The sequence below is a fragment of the Lactuca saligna genome, chromosome 8 (genome assembly GCF_052625555.1).
Source record: "Lactuca saligna cultivar CGN05327 chromosome 8, ASM5262555v1, whole genome shotgun sequence".
Taxonomy (NCBI): Eukaryota; Viridiplantae; Streptophyta; class Magnoliopsida; order Asterales; family Asteraceae; genus Lactuca; species Lactuca saligna.
This window is the reverse complement of record NC_136424.1, coordinates 163,017,127-163,037,717: the sequence shown is the minus strand read 5'-3', so window position 1 is coordinate 163,037,717 and position 20,591 is coordinate 163,017,127. Positions and strand designations below refer to the sequence as shown.

General features: G+C 39.7%; 2 protein-coding genes and 1 long non-coding RNA gene across 3 annotated transcripts; 1 reads left to right on the top strand and 2 right to left on the bottom strand.

The window, feature by feature from the left end:
• Nucleotides 1–12,527: 12,527 nt before the first annotated feature.
• LOC145012675 (uncharacterized) lies at nucleotides 12,528–15,418 on the bottom strand. The gene is made up of 6 exons (XM_078971476.1): nucleotides 15,188–15,418; nucleotides 14,520–14,744; nucleotides 14,214–14,390; nucleotides 13,748–13,972; nucleotides 13,093–13,221; nucleotides 12,528–13,017 (listed from the first exon to the last, which is right to left on the bottom strand). The coding sequence occupies exons 1-6, from the start codon at nucleotides 15,269–15,271 to the stop codon at nucleotides 12,784–12,786; spliced, it is 1,074 nt and encodes a 357-aa protein (XP_078827602.1). The 5' UTR covers nucleotides 15,272–15,418; the 3' UTR covers nucleotides 12,528–12,783.
• On the top strand, nucleotides 14,740–15,332 carry LOC145012676 (uncharacterized). Its single transcript, XR_013664613.1, has 2 exons — nucleotides 14,740–14,817; nucleotides 14,983–15,332. It is a non-coding gene; the product is annotated as an uncharacterized LOC145012676 (long non-coding RNA).
• Nucleotides 15,419–16,996: 1,578 nt separating the features above from the next.
• EIF3E (eukaryotic translation initiation factor 3E) lies at nucleotides 16,997–19,962 on the bottom strand. The gene is made up of 8 exons (XM_078970481.1): nucleotides 19,635–19,962; nucleotides 19,179–19,333; nucleotides 18,676–18,903; nucleotides 18,437–18,558; nucleotides 18,123–18,342; nucleotides 17,892–18,034; nucleotides 17,647–17,784; nucleotides 16,997–17,290 (listed from the first exon to the last, which is right to left on the bottom strand). The coding sequence occupies exons 1-8, from the start codon at nucleotides 19,846–19,848 to the stop codon at nucleotides 17,191–17,193; spliced, it is 1,320 nt and encodes a 439-aa protein (XP_078826607.1). The 5' UTR covers nucleotides 19,849–19,962; the 3' UTR covers nucleotides 16,997–17,190.
• Nucleotides 19,963–20,591: the final 629 nt, after the last annotated feature.

Sequence of the window (20,591 nt, the reverse complement as noted above, 5' to 3'; positions counted from 1 at the left end):
ATCGTTGCCTTGAAAAGATCTCCTTTATCTACTGCAATGTTCAAGTTCTTCTCCGTTCCGATGACTTGGTTGTCATTGGCAGCATCATCGGCTTCATACAACCATGCTACTGATGTTCTGACTTTTAGTTTGATCAACAACAAAAAGGTTAAACTTACCAAGAAGCTATTCATCGATTTCTTGAACATTCCTAACAACCCTCCATTTTTTAAACCCATTAATTCTCAAATTCTCCACATGTTCAACGAAATGGGTCATCAACCAACACTTGAGAAAAACAGTGACTTCAGAAAGTCAGGATTACCGTGTATGTGGAATTTCCTCTTTGGTATTTTTCTCAGATGCTTAACAGGTCGAACAGTTGGTCTTGATAGGGGGTGTATGGAAGTTTATGCCATGGTAATGGGCTTATATTATGATGCTAATGTGTATTATGCAACTCAGTTATGGAAGGAGTTTGTTAAGAGTCTGGAAAAGACGAATATGGAAAAAGGAATTTCATGCGCAAGGTATTGGAGCCTTATTCTAGAAAAGATATATGAAAAAGAGGGAATTCAAGTTCCAGAGGGTGCTGATGTGGCTGAATTTTCATTATATCAATTTCCGAAGGTGGTGAAGGATGATGAAAACATTTTTACCCATGTTGCTCGCATTCCAGATGCGATGCTTCTCAAAGTATCATCAACTCACAAGGTGTTGATACGTTGCATGAAGACTTTTGATCCAGCTGTGAAGAAGAAGATGAACCAATTCAATCGAGAACTCAACACCGAAAATATTGAATACGCACCCGCAGATCACCTCTATGGCATATATCACCCTCTCGCCAGCTATGGAAACTCTCAGAGGCTGACTCAGTGCCTCGCGGCTAACACTAATATGCTGACTAAAAGCCAAAGATACAAAAGACCGACTCGCACCCAAGTCAAATAACACCAAGGCAGGTACAGAATTCACAAGAAAAGTACCTACGCATAACATAATATAAGCATAATATCTCAAACATCAAAATAAATACACGAAAGAATACATACCAGCCACGACATCGGGCGCTGCGCGGACCTCCTCCGCGGTCAACTGAAAGGCTCTCCCTGGTGCCCTCGGCGCCTCGGCCTTCACTGGCCGACTCTCGGTAGCTCTGATGGCGGCAGGGGTAGATCCCTGAGGTGCTCCCTGAGCTGATCCCTGCAACTGCGAACACTCCGCCTTTCGGTGTTCGGTCTGGTTGCAGTGAAAACATATTGCAAACCCCTTGGGGCAGTCCTTGGCCATATACCCCTCCTTGCCACATTTGTAGCAAGATCCAGCTCTACATATTCCATCATGACCCTTGCCACACTTTCCACAAGTGCGGCCCTTCTGGCTCCCAGATTTGGGATCAGCAGGCTTAGCCTACTTGGCTGCCGGCTGGTACTGTGTCGGTCGCTGATCCTTCCCCTGAGACTCTGTCTCCTCCCTGTCCTGAGTCTCTAGCTCAATCTCCCTCTTCCGGGCATTTGCCTGAAGCTCGGCAAATGTCCGGTATGAGGAGTTCGCCACGAACTCCCAAATGTCTCGCCTCAAGATACTCAAATATCGAATCATACGTGCCTGCTCAGTGGACACATGCTCAGGGCAGAACATCGCCCTCTCGTGGAACATCCTAGTAATCACCGTAACAAACTCAGTACCCTGCTTGAGGGTCAGAAACTCCTGGGCCAAACGCTCCCTCTCCACCTGGGTAACGTACTCATCTCGGAACATGGCAGTGAACCTCTCCCGGGTCACTGCCGCAAGCTCATCAGGCGAAAAGTGCGTTGTCACAAACTTCCACCAGTCCTTCGCTCCCAAGCGAAGCTGGTTCAGCGCGAACCGGACTCTCAAATGCTCAGGAGATGAGCAAGTGAAGAAACACCCATCTATGTCTGAAATCCATCTCATAGCCGCCACCGGGTCCTGGGTCCCATCAAACTCTGGCGGTTTCATATTGCTGAACTCTCGGAACAGCAACGCATCACCACCCTACAGTCTCGCCGCAGCAACAGCTGCAGTGGCCGCCGCAGCAGCAGCTTCAGAAAGAGCAGCATAACGCTCGTCGAAAGTCTCAATCAGCGTGGTCTTAATAGACCCAAACATCTCTGGTATCTCTGCCCTGATGGTCGCAGTCACCTCCTCGTGGATGATCTGGCGGATCTCCTCATCACTAGCCCCACTGCTCTCTGGCATAAGACGTGTCCTCACCATGATCTACCTTTGAAATACAACATACGATAAATTAGAATCCATTCGAGCATACTCACACTCGACAACTCTTCCCTCCTTGATCCTTGGCATACCGAAGGTTCTTACTTGAACTGTACACCGCCCCGGTGCTTTCAGTAGTACGGGCCCAATACTACTGTCCACACCGTTTCAGTATACACCCCAAATCCTCCTCTTCGGATCCCAAATTCCAAGTACTCTATCACTCTCTAATAGATCTCTCATAAGCTCCTCGTTGCTACCTATTCACTCTCAAGCATCTCATAGCAGCTCACCTCTCCCTAGGCTAAGGCATCACAAATCAAGGCATTCTAGTCCTAATAGGAACACCTAGCCTACTTTAGCAAGAGAATACATCATATCAATCTCATAAACATATAATATAAGGGTATTTTGGGAAATCACCGTTCGGGCGCTAACTGATCGTACACACGTTTCTACTCTGAGTTTCTCTAAAAATCCTTTACTTCTTTTAGAAAATTTGGTTCTCTTTTGAAAATATTTTCCAAATCCTCAGTTTGAGTTCAAATACTCCCGAAGGTGTACCCGAATCCCTCAAACCAAGGCTCTGATACCAACTTGTAACACCCTAAATTTCAAAACAATTTTTCTCATTTTATAAAGAACATAATTCATTTAATATTCATAAAAACACCCATGCTTGAAATACAATTCATGTCATACAAAAATCCCCAAAATCTCATAACAAAAATCCTGTGTGTGTACTAATCAAGTCGGCGCCTTCCCACGGTCGTCACTAGTACCTGAAACAATAACACCAAACATTGTAAGCACAAAGCTTAGTGAGTTCCCCAAAATACCACATATAACACATATTAGCCACTCGAGGCTATAACTTTGTGGGTCCATGCACCCAGAGTCTGTGAACCCTCAGGTTCTAACTCTGTAAACATGCACAGCATAAATCACATAGAATAATGCAGCGCAACACATAACACATATATAGCATACAAGCACTGTAGCACATAACTCTAGTTACCAACTCAAGGTAAAGTATAGTGAGAAGACTCACCTCGTGTATCTCGATAACTCGCAAATCCCTGGAATCACTCGTGCTCGATCCCCCGAACTATATTCTTCCTATAATACAATATATCTCTAATTAACACTTTTACAACTAAGGTTGACTAACCCTATCAAGTCAACACTGGTCAACTCTGGTCAACGGTCAACTTTGACTGGACTCGACGAGTGCACCAAAGCAACTCGGCGAGTCTAACGCGTTCACTGACTCCCTCGGATCTTTTCTTGGCACGTCGAGCACTCCGCTAACTCGACGAGTTCCACCTGGCTTGAATCGTAGGGCAACCACGACTCAACTCGCCAAGTCTCAAGAACAACTCGGCGAGTTTCGGCTTGACTCAACCCCATATTGACTCTTCCTGACTCACTGGGTTATCCCCCAACCCGGCGAGTCCACTCACTGAACATATTACGTGAAACCTCAACCCTACTCGTCGAGTCCCAAGAACAACTCGGCGAGTTCATGCCATGCACACACTTTTATTAACCTTCTAAGGTCAGATCTGCTTTCCCAAACCCTAGATCTGTCCTTCCCAAGCATGAATGTCACGTAAAGTTCGAAACTTGATGCTTGCATAACCCCCACAAGGCATCAAAAGGTGATTTGGTCCCAAAAATAACCACCTAGGTCCAATGACTCCATAATAACCCAAAAAGCCCGAATGGTTAAGGTCTCTGGACCTCTTTGAGTCCAGATCCAAGGCACAAACTCGAAGAGGGACCATTTGCTTCACATAATCACTCTCCAAAGGGGTTATAAAACCCTAACTCTAAAGATTAACCCTAAAACTGAAGGATATTCGAACCCTTACCTCAAAATGAAGCCTCTGGACTCTGGATCTGCTGTAATCTCACCTCCCCCTTGCTCTTGCCACCTTCCTCTTGCTAAACAAAGAATACAAAGGCTCAAAAGTGACTTCCTCTCACCCACAACGAATTAGCTCTCTTAGGATTCTCTCAAGGGACTGGTAGCCGCAATGGGAGGTTATAACTGCCCTTAAATAGGCTCAAAACCTGGGGATTTAGGGTTTCATTAAATAGCGTGGACTCGCCGAGTCCAGACGCAAACCTTGCCCAAAATTGCGATCCTACTCGGCGAGTTTGAGCTCCAACTTGCCGAGTCTCCTCACAAAATACCAAAAATGAAATAATTACTAATACTTGGGAATCCGGGCTGTCACACGTGATGCAGTGGGAGGTCCCGAGATCTCCATCTAAGATTCGGAGCTTCCTAGGTTTAGCAGGGTACTACACGAGATTCATCCAAGATTTCTCCAAGATAGCAGTACCGCTCATCCGACTGACTAAGAAGTCGGTGGTGTTTCGCTAGGGGCCTGAGCAGCAGGCAGCATTTGAGACCCTCAGGCAGAGATTGTGCGAGGCACCGATCCTTACCCTGCCAGAGGGAGTAGAGGATTTTGTAGTCTATTGTGATCCTTCGATCACAGATATGGGAGCAGTGTTGATGCAGCGAGGCTGTGTGATAGCTTACGCCTCGAGCCAGTTGAAGCCTCACTAGGCTAACTATCATACGCATGATTTAGAGCTGGGGGCAGTGGTGTTTGATCTCAAGATTTGGAGGCATTACCTTTATGGGGTCCGTTGTACCATCTACACGGATCATAAGAGTCTGAGGTACCTCATGGATCAGCCAAATCTTAACATGAGGCAGCGGCGGTGGTTAGATGTGGTAAAGGATTATGATTGTGAGATCTGTTATCACCCAGGAAAGGCCAACGTAGTGGCCGACTCCCTGAGATGCAAGGCGGTAGCGGCCCCAATCAGGGACATGTGTTTGAGGATGATAGTAATTACTCCATTATTAGAGCAGATCAGAGAGGCTCAGGTCGAGGGCCTCATGGAGGAGAGGCAGAAGTGTGAGAGGATTGTGGACCAAGTAGCTTCCTTCGACTATGACAGTCGAGGATTGTTGACCCTTCACGGGAGGGTTTGGGTACGTACTGGGGTGGAGTACGGCAAGTGTTGATGGACGAGGCTTATAAGTCTCGATTTTCCATCCACCCAGGGGAAACGAAGATGTACAGGGATCTTCGACCCAACTATTGGTGGCCCTACATCAAAAGGGATGTCGCCTGGTATGTGGAGAGGTGCCTGACCTATAGGAAGGTTAAGGCGGAGCACCAGAGGCCTCACGGCAAGATGCAGCCATTAGACATTCCGGTGTGGAAATGGGAAGACATCACCATGGATTTTATCACTAAGCTCCCCAATACCGCATGTGGAGTGGATTCGATTTGGGTTATGGTGGATCAGTTAACGAAGAGCGCTCATTTTATACCAATCCAGGAGAGCATATCGGCTAAGAAGCTAGTCGTTATTTATGTGCGAGAGGTTGTGGCACGACATGGAGTGCCTGTTTCAGTGGTGTCAGACCGAGATGTCCGTTTTACTTCCAGATTCTGGAAGCGGTTTCATGATGAAATGGGTACTCTTCTCCATTTCAGCACCGCTTTCCACCCTCAGACAGACGGGCAGAGCGAGAGGACGATTCAGACTCTTAAGGACATTGTAACACCCAAAGTTTCGAAGACCAAGAAAGGAAAGAAAACCCTAAGTTTAGGGGTCGACTCGGCGAGTCTAAGGGGGACTCGGCGAGTCCGAACGGGATCCGGGTCGGGGAGTAAGTGACCGACTCGGCGAGTCGACCAGGGGGACTCGGCGAGTCTGGTCTGTGCGTGGAAAACCCTAAATTCGGGACTTGGGGCCTATATAAATGTCTTAATCTTCTTCCCAGGGTTCCTTACTGCCTCTTTAGCCCTGGATATCAAACCCTAGCCGTCATATCTCCTAGTTGAGCCTTGGAAGGTGCTTTAAAGCTTGGAAAAGGGAGGAGGAACTTGGAGGAGCAAGAAGGAGTTATAGATCTGGGATTGTGAGTTCATTTTGAGCACTTGGAGGTAATAAACTAGTTCCTGGACCCTTTTTGCACCTAGATCTATGTGTGGTTGTTGGGGCTCTTTTGCCATAATGTTATTATTTTGGGTTAGAAGCCGGATCTGGAGTTGCTACTTCAGATTCAAGTGTTTTAGGGCCTGGAGAAGCATAAAGTATCAGACATTGTGTTGATTTTGAAGTCCCTTGGCCTTACACCCTAGTTAACGGCGTATCTTGCCTAGATCTCCTTCTCTACACGTAAAGTTTGCAACTTTACGTAAGGAATAGACCTTAAAAGAGTGGATCTACAGTTTGGAGTCCATGCATGACTCAAAGGTCCTCTGCATGTATGTAGAACCGACTGGACTCGGCGAGTCCTTCGAGTGGACTCGGCGAGTAGCTTGAAGATGAGGAGGAACTCGACGAGTAGGATGAACAACTCGTCGAGTCGGATGAAGTTAGGCATGGACTCGGCGAGTTGGATGAGCAAATCGGTGAGTTGGTTGAAGATTGTCTAGGACTCGGCGAGTCATGGACTGACTCGGCGAGTCGGGTCGCGAATAAGAAAGACCCTGAGTTTACGAACTCGGCGAGTCTTTAGGAAGACTCAGCGAGTAGGGTTGACCTGGAAGGTTGACTTTGACCAGAGTTGACTTAGTTGACTGTCAGACTAAGTGTTATATGTATATTGATAGCTCGGAGAGCTGGAGGAGCAGCGGATCAGGGGATTGTCGAGTAGCAACCAGAGATTTATCAGTAGGGCTCAGCAGTTCAGGTGAGTTACCTTCCAGTAGTGGTGGATCTAAGGCCACAATGCCGGCCCACCAGTAGGAGACGTATGATAGATGATTATCTTTGTGATATCATCTAGGTTTGCTATTACCTGTTATGTTACATGCTATCATGATACGTTATATGCAATAGTAGTAGAGTTCGGTTGTTAGGACCGCTGGGTAGTCAGACACCCCAGAATTATCTGATTGTATGTGATGGTATGCTTGTATGTTGGTCTGTTATGTTATGCGATAGAGGTAGCGGGAGGGGACCAGTCCCCGAGGATCGGTTGTTAGGACCGATGGGTAGTCAGCACCCCAGAATGGCTTGACATGGGTAGTCAGCACCCCAGAATGGCTTGACACGGGTAAGACGGCACCCCAGAATGGCCGTATGGGTAGGTCGGCACCCCAGAATGGCCGTACCGGGTAGTCAGGCACCCCAGAATAGCCTGGCAGTATTTATGTTATGTGTTTGTATGGTATGTGGTACGTTGGGGGAACTCACTAAGCTTTGTGCTTACGTTTACAGTTTTGTTTCAGGTACCTCTGCACCGAAGGGGAAGGAGCCGGCGCGGTAGCGGCACGTCATACACACACTCTTCGGTTTCCGCATTACGAGATTTACTGGGATTGTACTCTGATATTTTGATGGGATGTATGGTTTGACCTTTTAGAACATGGTTGCGATGTGTTATGGTGTGATCAAACAATGTTTTTATTTATGAATGTTTTCTAAAGTAATATTTTAAAACGAAATTTTCGGACGTAAAAATTGGGTCGTTACAGACATGCTCCGGGAATGTGTCCTAGATTTCGGTGGCAGTTGGGATACGTATCTTCCGTTAGCGTAATTTTCGTATAACAACAGTTATCATGCGAGTATTGACTGCCCTCCCTTCGAGATGCTCTATGGGAGGAAGTGCATGACCCCGATTTGTTGGGGCGAGGTCGGTCAGCGTGTCATTGGGAGTACGTAAGTGGTGCTCAAGATGACAGAGTTGATCCAGCATGTTCGTAGTAGACTGCAGATTGCGCAGAGTCGGCAGAAGAGTTACGCCGACAGGAGGCAATCAGACTTGGAGTTTCAGGTAGGCGACATGGTCCTCCTGAAGGTATCACCCTAGAAGGGTGTCATCAGGTTTCGAAAGATGGGCAAGCTGGGCCCCAGGTTCATCGATCCTTCTAGGGTTTTGGCCCGGGTGGGTTGGATCGCTTATCGGTTGGATCTTTCGGCAGAGCTTAGCCAGATCCACAACACTTTCCATGTTTCCCAGTTGAGGAAGTTTTTGGTGGACGAGTCAGCAGTTGTACCCTTGGAGGATATTCAGGTTGATAGCAGCCTGAATTATATTGAGAGACCGGTTGCGATTTTGGATCGAAAGACGAAGACCTTGAGGAACAAGGTGGTTCAGTTGGTAAAGGTGCAGTGGCAACACCGGAAGGGGTCTGAGTGGACGTGGGAGGCAGAGGAGGAGATGAGGGAGCACTACCCAGAGTTGTTTCCAGATGCAGCAGCAATAGACTTCGAGGACGAAGTCTAAAATACGTGGGGGGGATTTGTAGCACCTGGTTCCTGGTATGTATTTTAATCTAAGTATTTTTTTTCGTTTTTTTAGCTATGACTCAGCGAGTTGTAGGCCCGACTCGCCAAGTAGAGACGAGATATTGAGCACGTTTAAGTTGGCGACTCGGCGAGTCCGCCAGTCTGGAAGAAACCCTAGATCCACGGGTTTTGCACCCTATTTAAACCATGTTATGAGCCCCAACCTCGCCTCCTTCACCCTTAGAGCATCATTTAGAAAACCCTAACCATTCCTTGAGCATTTTGAGCATTTCTTGTGTGAACTTGAAGTTTTGGAGAGAAGAAGGAAGCTAGATCCAAAGGAGTAGAAGGAGATCCAAGATCTTGCACCCACTACAGAGTTTATTGAGGTAATAATCGGATTCCTTCTTTTTCTATGATTGATTCTCCATTATTAATCACATTTAGGCCATTTTATCCATTTCTTAGCTTGTTTATAGTAGAGAGATCGCATTGGGTTGAATAGCCTTCAGATCTAGCCATGTTTCAGTTCCAAAAACTTAGATCTAATACCTTTATGGAGCCATTTTGCATGAAAGCCCTAGATCTACTCTTTTAAGTGTCTTTTGAGCCTTTAAATCCCTTTTCATGCATATGTACACGTAAAGTTGGAAACTTTACGTGGTAACCAAGCCTTAAGAACCCAGATCTATAAGTTGTATGCATTGGTTTTGAGCATAATCAACTGTATATAAGTTGCATGCAACCGACTCGGCGAGTCGTTCTTCAGACTCGGAGAGTCGAGTCACGAGTCCTCGAGTTTTCCCCCTTCTATGTATTATGTCGAGTGGAACCAGTGAGTTTTAGGTGGACTCAGTGAGTTGGAGATCGGACTCATTCATGGAGGGACTCGGCGAGTCAATGCCCTGACTCGGCGAGTCCAAGGCAATCTTCATATCTCAAGAACAGACTCGGCGAGTTGTTCATACAACTCGGTGAGTCACAGTCGGAGTGTTCATATGTTGAAGGAGAACTCGACGAGTTGTTCATACAACTCGGCGAGTCGGATGCAGATTGACTAAGTGTTAGTATCAAAGAGGAACTCGTCAAGTTTATGACAAACTCGACGAGTAGTAGCGAGCAGAGTTGATAAATGAGAGTAGGGACTCGACAAGTTGGTGGCCCAACTCGACGAGTCAGGTCAACTATATGTTGACTTTGACCAAGAGGTTGACTTTGACCAGGGGTAAAATAGTCATTTTACCCTCAGTATATTTATCAGTATTTGATTGAGTGTAATTATGGAAATTGTAGTCGGGGAGATACCGGAGCAGCAGCAGACAGATTCCAGAGCAGTTCACTCAGCAGCCAGACTACGAGGTGAGTTTTCCTTCCAGTAGGAACGGGTCTACAGCCACAATGCTGGCCCATTTAGTTAGCAGTAGTTCCGGACCTCGAGCCGATGTAGTAGTTTGATTACTTGATGTCTTTGTGATTCAAGCATGTTTGTGTTATGTGTTCTGGACTTTGGTCCGATGCAGTATGTAGTATATGTGCTTATGCTAGTTGATATGTTTATGTTATGCTATGTTATGCTCAGTCAGTTTTAGGACTTCGGTCCGATGTAGGGGACAAGGTCCCAGTCAGTTCCGGATTTCGGTCCGATGAAGTTAGTTTCGGACTTCGGTCCGATGCAGGGGACAAGGTCCCAGTCAGTTCCGGACTTCGGTCTGATGCAGTTTCCGGACTTCGGTCCAATGTAGAGGGCAAGGCCCTGGTTAGTTCCAGGCTTCGGTCTGATGTAGTGGGCAAGGCCCAGTATGTGTTTATATGTTATTGTATGGTGTGTGGTAGTTTGGGGGAGCTCACTAAGCTTCGTGCTTCCGCAAGTAAAGTGAAGAGCTCGGGATGATGGCATCGCACACACCACAGCTTCAGTTTTTGTCCTGGGAGTTGATTTAGCTTTTCATAGATATGATTTGATACAGTTTTCTCGTGATACTTTGTTATGGTTTTGAGATACTGATGTATGGGTTTTTATTTTATGGTATTGATCTAATGATTTTAGTAATGATTAAACAAAAATTTTTGGGTCGTATTTTGGGATGTTACAGAAAATGAGTTCGTCTTCCTCTTCTAAACATGATGACAAAAAGCTCGTATCTCAAAAGCTTGTTCCATTTCCAAGTCAAAATCATTTTTCTCCTTTAATTCCTATTTCTAAGAATTCACAACTATATTCTAATATCCTTTAGTCAATACTCGTTACTCCAACCAACACAGTAAGCCCTTTTGCAAAACCTACCAATCCGCAAACTCAAAAATATATTACTCCTAACCCTTCTACTAAAACTCCTTATGTTTTTAATCCAAATTTCTCAAGAGTCCAAATTCTTGAAGATTTTCAAATCCATAAGTTACATCAAGGTTTTCATATTCTCACAAATCGTCTCTTTGGTCAATGGAAAACTTTTATGTTGATTCATATAAAACTCGAGAATATTATCAAGCTATTTTGCAAGAATTTGGTTCAGTCAATTTTGTTCATCGTTCTAATTCAAAAGAAGGAAACATTGATTTTAGCAAAGCTCATATTATCAAAATCATTTCTCCAGAAAATCGGACTCCAAATCTTCACTCTGAAAAACCCCTTATAAGTTATCATGTTTATCCCAGATTTTCTTATTATGATTATCAAGATGCATGGACTAAGGCATTCTTTATTCGGAATTATTCACATTCATGGTTTATTTTCTTTGATTTGAACCTTAGATGTGAATATCCAAGATGGTTTATTAATTGGTATAAATATACGAGGATTCTTCCAAATTGTTTACCAAAAGAAATTTATGTTGGATATCTCAAATTTAAGGAATTGTTTATTCAACAAATTCCAGAATTTGAATATACATTACAATTCACCATGTTATTCAAAGTTACATGGATCATGTCTTGGACTTTTCATTATCAAGAAGCAAAAGATTCTTCTTCTCCATGGCTTAATCGCCAATTTCGCTCAAAATGGTGGGACAAAATGTAGATTTCTCAAGCTAACGAATAAGCATTAATTAAACATTACCAAGAAATATATATATTCAAAAACCAAAGGTTGAAGTCATGTTTATCAACAGTCTTCCTCAAACTGATATCGATCTAATTGCCAAAATTAAAAAGGCTGCTATTTCTTTCCCTGAAGAACTTCAAAAGTTACTTCAAAAAATTCGTCAAACTTCATCATGGATTCCAACGATTCTCCAAAATCTATAGAGAATGAATATTTTTCTTGCTCCTCTCTACTAAAACATAGTGTCTATTTATAATGATTTTCAAGTCTTCAAAGTCTTGAAATCTTCTAGTGATATTTGTCGTATGATCAAATGGTCAAATAATTACTTGTAAGTGGTTGTCCTTTAAAGTGGTTGTCATTCATCTTTTGAAGAAATTGTCGTTTGTAATAAATGATCATCATCTTTTGATAAAGCATGTCATCATAGAGCATCTGCTAAAGTCTTTTATCTTCATATCATCATTGATGGAAAAAAATTAAATAAATATCATAATATTTATTTATACACTGCAAATACATACACCGTGTATACACACCCGTATTTGTGTTAGTCATTAAAACTTTGTTTAAATTGTAAAAAAAAACATAGATCTAGTTATTTTTACTCAAAATGGTCACTAAACATTCTATCACCGTTCACAAAAACCATTTTGTTTTTTGAATAAAAATGAACAGTTTGATACCATTTTACAACTTAAACAAAAATATATTGACTACATAAATCGGTATGTTAATAATTTAATGCCTAATTTCCGACTTTAACTCTTACTTAAATACACTTGTACCTCGATCAACCACCCAACTATTCCATTTCTGATTACACCCATTTTCTTGTGAGTTTTATTCTTTTCTTTTTTTTCTATTTTACCAATTTAACCCAAACCCGCCATTTTCTCAGCCAAATAAGTCGAAATTACCACCTTTAAAATCTACCATAAATATCTACTCCCACCATCACCATATTTGAAAATGCACACAAACATACCACACTCAAACTCTCCATATCACAAAAGAAAAAAAGAACATTTCTTGGCTTCTTGCAACAAAAGAGAATCACACATAACATAACACCATGAAAGAAAAAAAAAAAAAAAAAAAAAAGTAAACAACATCACAACATCCCTAGGTACCTTACTCCACCAATGGGTCCCACAAAAGGCGACACCCAAACTTAAACTTGAAACCCGAGACTTCATTTATGGATTTTCACCTCCTTACTGTTAAGGCATATACAGTATTCAGCTAAAAAAGCGGTTTCTATCGTGAGGCAAAAGATAGTCAATATCCGGGCCAAGGGGGATAATCCCAAACGGGTTAATGGAAGGATGACTTCCATAGTAATGTTTCTTGATATGTTCCATGTTAACTGTGCTACTCATTCCTTGTATTTGGAACAAATCTTTTGTATAGTTGAAAAGATTCGGATACTCGCGTAGTAGCTTCTTGTTGCACTTAAAGTGAACCGCATAAACCTGCTCACAAATTAAATTTTATTTTTATTTTAAATTAAGTAATAATACAAGAAAAGAAAATCATGAAATGCATACCTCATCAAACCTTATGAGAGTCACAAAAAGACGAATATCTGCCTCTGTTACAGAGTTCCCACATAAGTATCGTTGTTTCCCAAGTATTTCTTCACATTTATCCAAAGCTTCGTATAACTGTTTAGCAGCCTACATACAAGGGCAAATCGGTAAAATTAAAAAATTTGATCTAGAACAAAGTCACCCATGAACCTTTAATTATTAAAAAAGGTTTAGGTCATTTTTGGTCATTTAACTTTTGGTTTTGTGCTCATTTGGTCACTTAACTATTTTTAAGTTTTAAAAGGTCATCAAACTTTTCGCTTTGTGCTCATTTAGTCACTTAACTTTTGGTTTGGTCACATTTAGTCACCTAACTTTTAAAATTGTGCTCATTTAGTCACTAAACTTTTAAATTTTTTCAAAAGTTTAGTGACTAAATAAGCACAATTTTAAAAGTTAGGTGACTAAATGAGCACAAATTTAAAAGTTAAGTGACCAAACCAAAAGTTAAGTGACTAAATTGACACAAAATCAAAAGTTTGATGACCTTTTAAAACATAAAAAGAGTTAAGTGACCAAATGAGTACAAAACCAAAAGTTAAATGACCAAAAATGATCTAAACCCTATTAAAAACGAATGGTTACTTTTTATGGCTAAATGCAAACTACATACCTCCTCATAAGGCCCTTGCTTCTTAGCAAATCCACATTTGTAGACACCATTGTTTATCCCGCTATATATCCAACCATTTAACTCATTGATTTGGCTTTGTAAATGAGAAGGGTAAAGATCCAAGGATGGATTCTCTGCTATTTCATTGAATTCAGTATTGAACATGCGAATGATCTCCTCACTTTCATTATTCACAATAGTCTTTAGTTTCTTGTCCCAGAGAACCTATCACCAAGCACGAAACCCATCATAAACCAACTCTAAATGCAAGAAACAGCAACCTTCTTTCATATATATATATATATATATATATATATATATATATATATATATATATATATATATATATATATATATATATATATATATATATATATATATATATATATATATATATATATATATATATATATATATATATATATATATATATATATATATAGGGGGAAAATAAAGGTATACATACAGGAACTGTGTATTTTCCAGAGTAGTTTTCACTTGCAAGCTCGTATAATGCTCTTATGCTTTTTACACCATTGAAAGGGTCGGGTTCTGCCCCTTGTTGCTCTGTTTCGGTATCAGGAAAAACCCATCCCATGTGCTCATCACTTTCCTTTGTTCTCTCCCATATGGGTTTTACTGACTGAACACAGACAGCAGACAGTAGACAGCACACAGTAAGTTACTGGTAAATAGTAAACGGTAACATGACAGTAGACAACAGACAGCAGACAGCAGACAACAGAGGACAATCTAAAAGTTGTGAAGATACCGTGAAACCGATGGACTTATCAAGTCCCTTGATCTTCAAGTAGGAAAGGCATCTAGAGGCCCAAGGGCAAGCATAAGACACATATAAATGATATCTTCCAGGCTCAGCTGGAAAAGTGGACTTGGGATCCCGTGATATGAAACTACGAAATGTTGAAGGGCTTCTGATAAAGGCACCAGAATCCGACATTTCATCTAATGCAGAACGAGCCATTTGAAGAGATCGCTACAGAATCAATAATCAACAAGATTCATTACTTGGGATGACTCATCAAAAAAAGATATGATCAAAATTCAAGGTGTAGAAACTCGATATCTCTTTTTAGATTGCAAAATAAGTATCGATTTTTTTACATCATCACTGACTTATTGGTATTAATACTTGTTATAAAAACCAAATTAACCAGCAATTTCTTCTAAAAAAGTTAAATTCATCACATGAACAGCAACATTTTTGTGTGTAGGAACAGAGTGACTGCTTCGATCAGGGGTCGGCGTATCGGCGTACATATATCTTTTTCCCTTTCGTTAACAGCAAACAATTTCTCAAACTAGAAGTGAAATAGACTCATCGAACATAACAAAATACCATAACCTAGTTGACATGTACAGGTGCTAGCGGAAGCAAACAGAATAAATGAAGGTTGAGCTGAAGCGAATTGATCATACCTGGCCAAAAGTGAACTGTGGGAGCGGAGTGATGAGATGATTGGTAAGAAATTTAGCGTGCGATTTTGAAATGGAAGATATCATTAGTTATAGTGGGCTGCTTTCGCCATTGTTGCACCGTTCTATATAATCTTTTTTTAGAAAAGCAGCCACCTATGACGGTGGAGTCTCGATAAATAATTTCCTCGACGCCAAAACGAAATTGGCATTCGCCACCGGCGACACACAACTACCTTTGTTTGGAATTAATCTCAATCAATAATTTATAATAGCCAAGGTTCATAATTTTAGTATTTCATATATAAAAATTGGTATTGCACTTCTACTAATTAGAATTTTTTTTTTTAATGACGATAGATGTATTTATAGTGATGGCAGTATATTGTTTGTAATAAAACTTGGTTACTTTTAGTATATAGTGATATTGTCAAAAAAATTCATAATAATGGAACAAAACGAGAGCTTAAACTTAAAAAATAAATAATAATAATAATAATAATAATAATAATAATAATAAAACATTTAAATGACCTAGGTGAAACAATTATTTAATTAGTTAAAATTTAGTAACATTCACAAAACAATGATTAGACATTATACGATACCAACGACAACCGTTACTCTGACTCCTATATCTGTTAGATATGCTTTGTTTTCTATTTTTAAAGTTACAAAATTGGTGAGATCCTTTTTGTGATTTTTGAAAAGAGAATTAAATTACCTCCTACCTTTTATGTCTACAGTTATTCCTATTCACTAAAATTATAACAAATCACTAATCAATTTAATTGTAATTGATATATTCCTAATATAATCTTAATGAGTTAGTTAAAAAAATATGGAATGATGATATTTGTCATAATTTTATTGGGTAGAAACATTTGTAGGCATAAAAAGTAGGAATCAATTTAATTTCTCTTTTGAAAAACAAAAAAAAAAAAAATTTGTTTTCAGAAACTGTTTTCTCTAATCCGGTTTCTATCCGACTTGTAACCGCTTAGATAGGTTCGGATATCTTTTTGTCTACAAACAAGTATTTCCTCAAACTGATTTTTTTCACTTTTGAAAAAATATTAGGGTGCATTTGGTTGTGGAAAACTGTTTTCATTTTCTATGAAAATGTTTTCAGAAAATAAGATTGAGTTTTCATTTTCAATTATCAATTTTCAATGAAAACATGTTTGTGAAAACTGTTTTCATTTTCTATGAAAATATTTTCAGAAAATAAGATTGAGTTTTCATTTTCAATTATCAATTTTCAATGAAAACATGTTTGGTTGGAACGGATGGAGTTTTCATTTTCCATATTATAAATTTAGAAAACTATAAAAATCACTTTTCTAATTTACATACAATTTGGAAAAATAAAAATAAAAATTTTCTTAGAAAATTCTAAAAAACTGAACAAATTAAACGCGTTTTCAAAATTTCCATTTTTTGGAAAATTTTCTTAGAAAGCTGAAAATTTTCCACAACCAAACCATTTTTTTCGAAAATTTTCCTAGAAAACTGAATTTTCCACAACCAAATGCACCACAAGTCATCTTTGTTGGTATTGGAAGAGCCTAGGAAAATAACCTTGTAGACTATTTATGAGGAAAAAAAAACTTAAAAATAACGACATAGAGAAGTTTTGAGAAGTTTGTTAACAAATCACAAAACGCCTTTCTCATACGCATACCAAATTAACCTCAAAGGAGATCAGTTAAAAGGCATACAAACTTGAGTTTCTGAAAACATTTTCTCACAACCAAAACTATTTGAAACTTTGAGTTTGTTTTGTTTCCTTCCATTTCCATGAGCCAAGAATAAGAAAGAAACATAAGACTAAACATTTTCTGCAACAAATCTATAACAATAGATAATCGATAGTGATAGTAGATGAAATTAACAAGCTCCAAAATTACAAGCAATCAGACCAGTTCCTATCAAGCTACTCGTTTCTCGCAAAAACTCTCAGTTCAAAATAAGCAATATCAAGAGTCAAAATCTGCAACAAAGAATCATCGAGCAGTCTGTGCCTGAGAATGTTCCAAGAGCTGATTAACTAACTTGTAAGTACGCCCCGACAAGCCTTTGGTATGGTCAATAAGTTGCTCATACCTGTAAATACAAAACAAACGTCAATTCAAGAGATATAATAAAGTACATATTGTATCAAACACTCCGTGTCTGATATAGTTGTACCATATCAGGCACTACCACATTAGTGCCTGATATAGTTGTACCATATCAGGCACTAATGTGGTAGTGCCTGATATGGTACCACAGTATGTATCATACTGACATGCACTAGTGGTACAGTATGATACATACTGTCAAGCACTAATGCCTGGTGGTACAGTATGTATCAGGCATTCAATGTCTGATACAATACATGTATCCTTATTAAAAGGTGGACAGAGTGAAGCACAACACAGAGAGGAAATTAGTAGATTGAAAAATGTTTTGGCACTTACACATTGGGATGATTAGGTTCCATTACAACGGTTCCAGTTTGTGTGTCGATTTTAGCATCAAGCTTTGAGGTTCGGATGAGATTCAGAATCCACCTTTCCGCATCTTCATAGTTTAGGTTTAGTTTCTCAGCAAGCACCCTGTAAAAATTATCCATTTTATCACATCGTTATAAATTAAAAAAGGAGGGCATTTAAGTCTTTTGCACAAACAAGAGACTCTAGAATATAATTGAAGAATCGCATACCCCATGTCAATGCGCTCATGTATTCTGCAGTAGGTCTCAAAGATAAAAAGACGAGCATTTTCAAGAAACTCATCCTTCAATGGAACAACTGTGTAGTTGCTTTCTTCAACTCGTTTCCCCAAAAATGGGTCATTTAGTATCACCTGTGTATCAAATCCAGAAACAATCAGAATATTATACTTTTTTTAACATATATTGTTTTGAAAAAGGAAGGAAAGAGAAGTGGCTTACATCCTCACACTCTTTCATCTTTTTTTGAGCCCCATCAAAGTCAAAATTGACATAAACACATGCTAAAAACTCTGTAATAGGATCTGCAAAAGAGTGTTGCTCTTGCTGAATCACTTTAATGAATTCTTTGAACTGAGGCCTTCTCTTCTTGTTCACAATGAATGCAGTTGCAAGGTAACGCAACAGATGTGGAGCATTTGTTTGAATGGCATTCAAATACCTTAAAAAAAACATTTCATTAATATCAAAACATAATTCAGGAAATGAAAAGGAAATATAAATGAGGGTAAATCTGTAAAAAGTTAAGGACTTACTTGTCCTGGTTAAACAAGTCGATGATTTGTGTTCTTCCATTGTCATGGTTGAAGAAGATGAATAAACTCCAGTGCATCAGCCATATCCTACTTTGAACTTGATTCAAAGAAGAAGCAAAGTTCTGAAACAAATAATCTTATCAGATCTCAACAAAAAGAAAATTATCAAAGTTTCATTATAATTATAATTGCTTCTTTCCATTGTGTTTTCAGTTATGATTATGCATAGGAAACACTACCTTTGAGTCAATGATTTCTTTCAATCGATTCAGCTCTTCAAGAGCAATCTCCCAATTCTGCATCAAAATCTCAGCTGCTAGCTTTCCCCATAAAGCACTCAGACTCCTTTCAGCATTGGTGCACAAAGCTCTGTACTGATACAGATAGTCAGCAGCTCCTGAGTAGTTTCCACACTCAAATTGAAATTTGGCATATTGATACAATGCTTCAATCTGCTCTGGACCAATCTGATTGGACATAAAAGTTCCAAATACATAAGCAAATTAAACATTACAGGGATCGATCAAAGGACATTCTATTGCCATAATCTTGCCATTTAAATGATGCTTAAAGCTGCAAAACTACTACTAAAAAAGCAAAACGAAAGAAATCAAGAAAGTGTAGAATTTTATCTGAGATATGGTCATAAGAAAGCCCAAAACATAAATTTAACTACTATAAGATCAAAATACAGTTTCCACTTGGTAAAAAAACATGAGAAAATCAAGTAAAAACAATGTACCTGATAACGATCATTGAGCATCTGAAGGTTATACTGCTTGTCAGCCCTCAACTCCTGAACTGCACTTGGATTTTGCAAAAATGTGACCAATGGAGCAGCTGCCTCCTCCAGAGACTTCAATCTTGCCACTACCTCTACTCTCCTGTCCACCATATCTAATAACAAAGAACTCACAACCTCAGAAGAACTACATATATACATATGCATTATGAATTTTTTTTCAGGATACTTTCTTCACACACATTAAACTTAATGAGTTTAATGAGTAGTACTAAAAAACTAATAGAATTGGTACAGATTTAAAGCAATATCCATATCGATTTCATCCTTCAAAGCTACTACATTTAGCATCTAAAATCACACTTCTGTTTGTCTCGACCGAGGGCTTTACAAACACGGGTAATCACACATAGATAATTAAAGAAACGGACATACAGTAAATATAGATTTTGCTACCTTGAGGAACATCTTCGGTATGGTAAAGAGACTTGTGGATATCCATGGCGTAATCAACCATATTAGTGTTGTTCAAAAGCTCGATCTTAGCTTTAAGGATTTGGTCGTTTGGGTAAAGCTCGCGTTCTTGAGTGAATTCCAACAGCGGAAACACCAGATGCCTGTCGAGATTCGGAGCAATTCGAGGTGTCAGATCGTATTTCGCCATCGCCATGATTTGATTGGGTTTCCCTTCGATTAATTATGTATGGAGGCAGATAGTGGCGCTCTTACGATGGTTTTTTGGATGGGGAATCAGAGTGTGATGAGGTTGCTGTGTTAGGGTTTTGTGGCTCTCCTCGCCTTTCTTTTATCATGTACGACTTTCGGCCCTCGATCTTTATCAATGTTACAACTCAATCCTATCTTTTTAGTTTGTTATTTTCTTTTTATAGAGTTTTGGCTTTTTTGACCATGAAAATCTTAAAATTGTCATCATTTTGCTATTAAAGTTCTAATTGTGCTAATTAAGTCCTTAAATTTTTAATTTTGTCACCACTTGACAATTATGACAGACAATATCAGGTTCAGCTGGTAATCATCCTACATGGCATCCATATGGAATTTTAAATTTTTTTTCTATAAAATTAATTTTATCTTTAATGGACCAAAATTGATAAAAATCCACATCTTTAAGGGTCCATTTTTGAAAATAAAAGATTGAAAGGGAAGCATCATTAGACCATTTGGAGGCTTATTGATACAAGATAGTTCCAAACCATTTTCATCAAGTCATACAAAGAGCAAACTATGAGAAACTAATGTCGAAAACATGGTAGTACATGCTCTTTGTGATTCAACAACTCAAGTTGTGGGTCCCTCTGATAATGTCTGAGGGATCCGAGAACAAGATCCACATCCATCAAAGGACCAACCATGGTAAGAACATCCTTAATGTCCATTTTCACCAATCGTTGC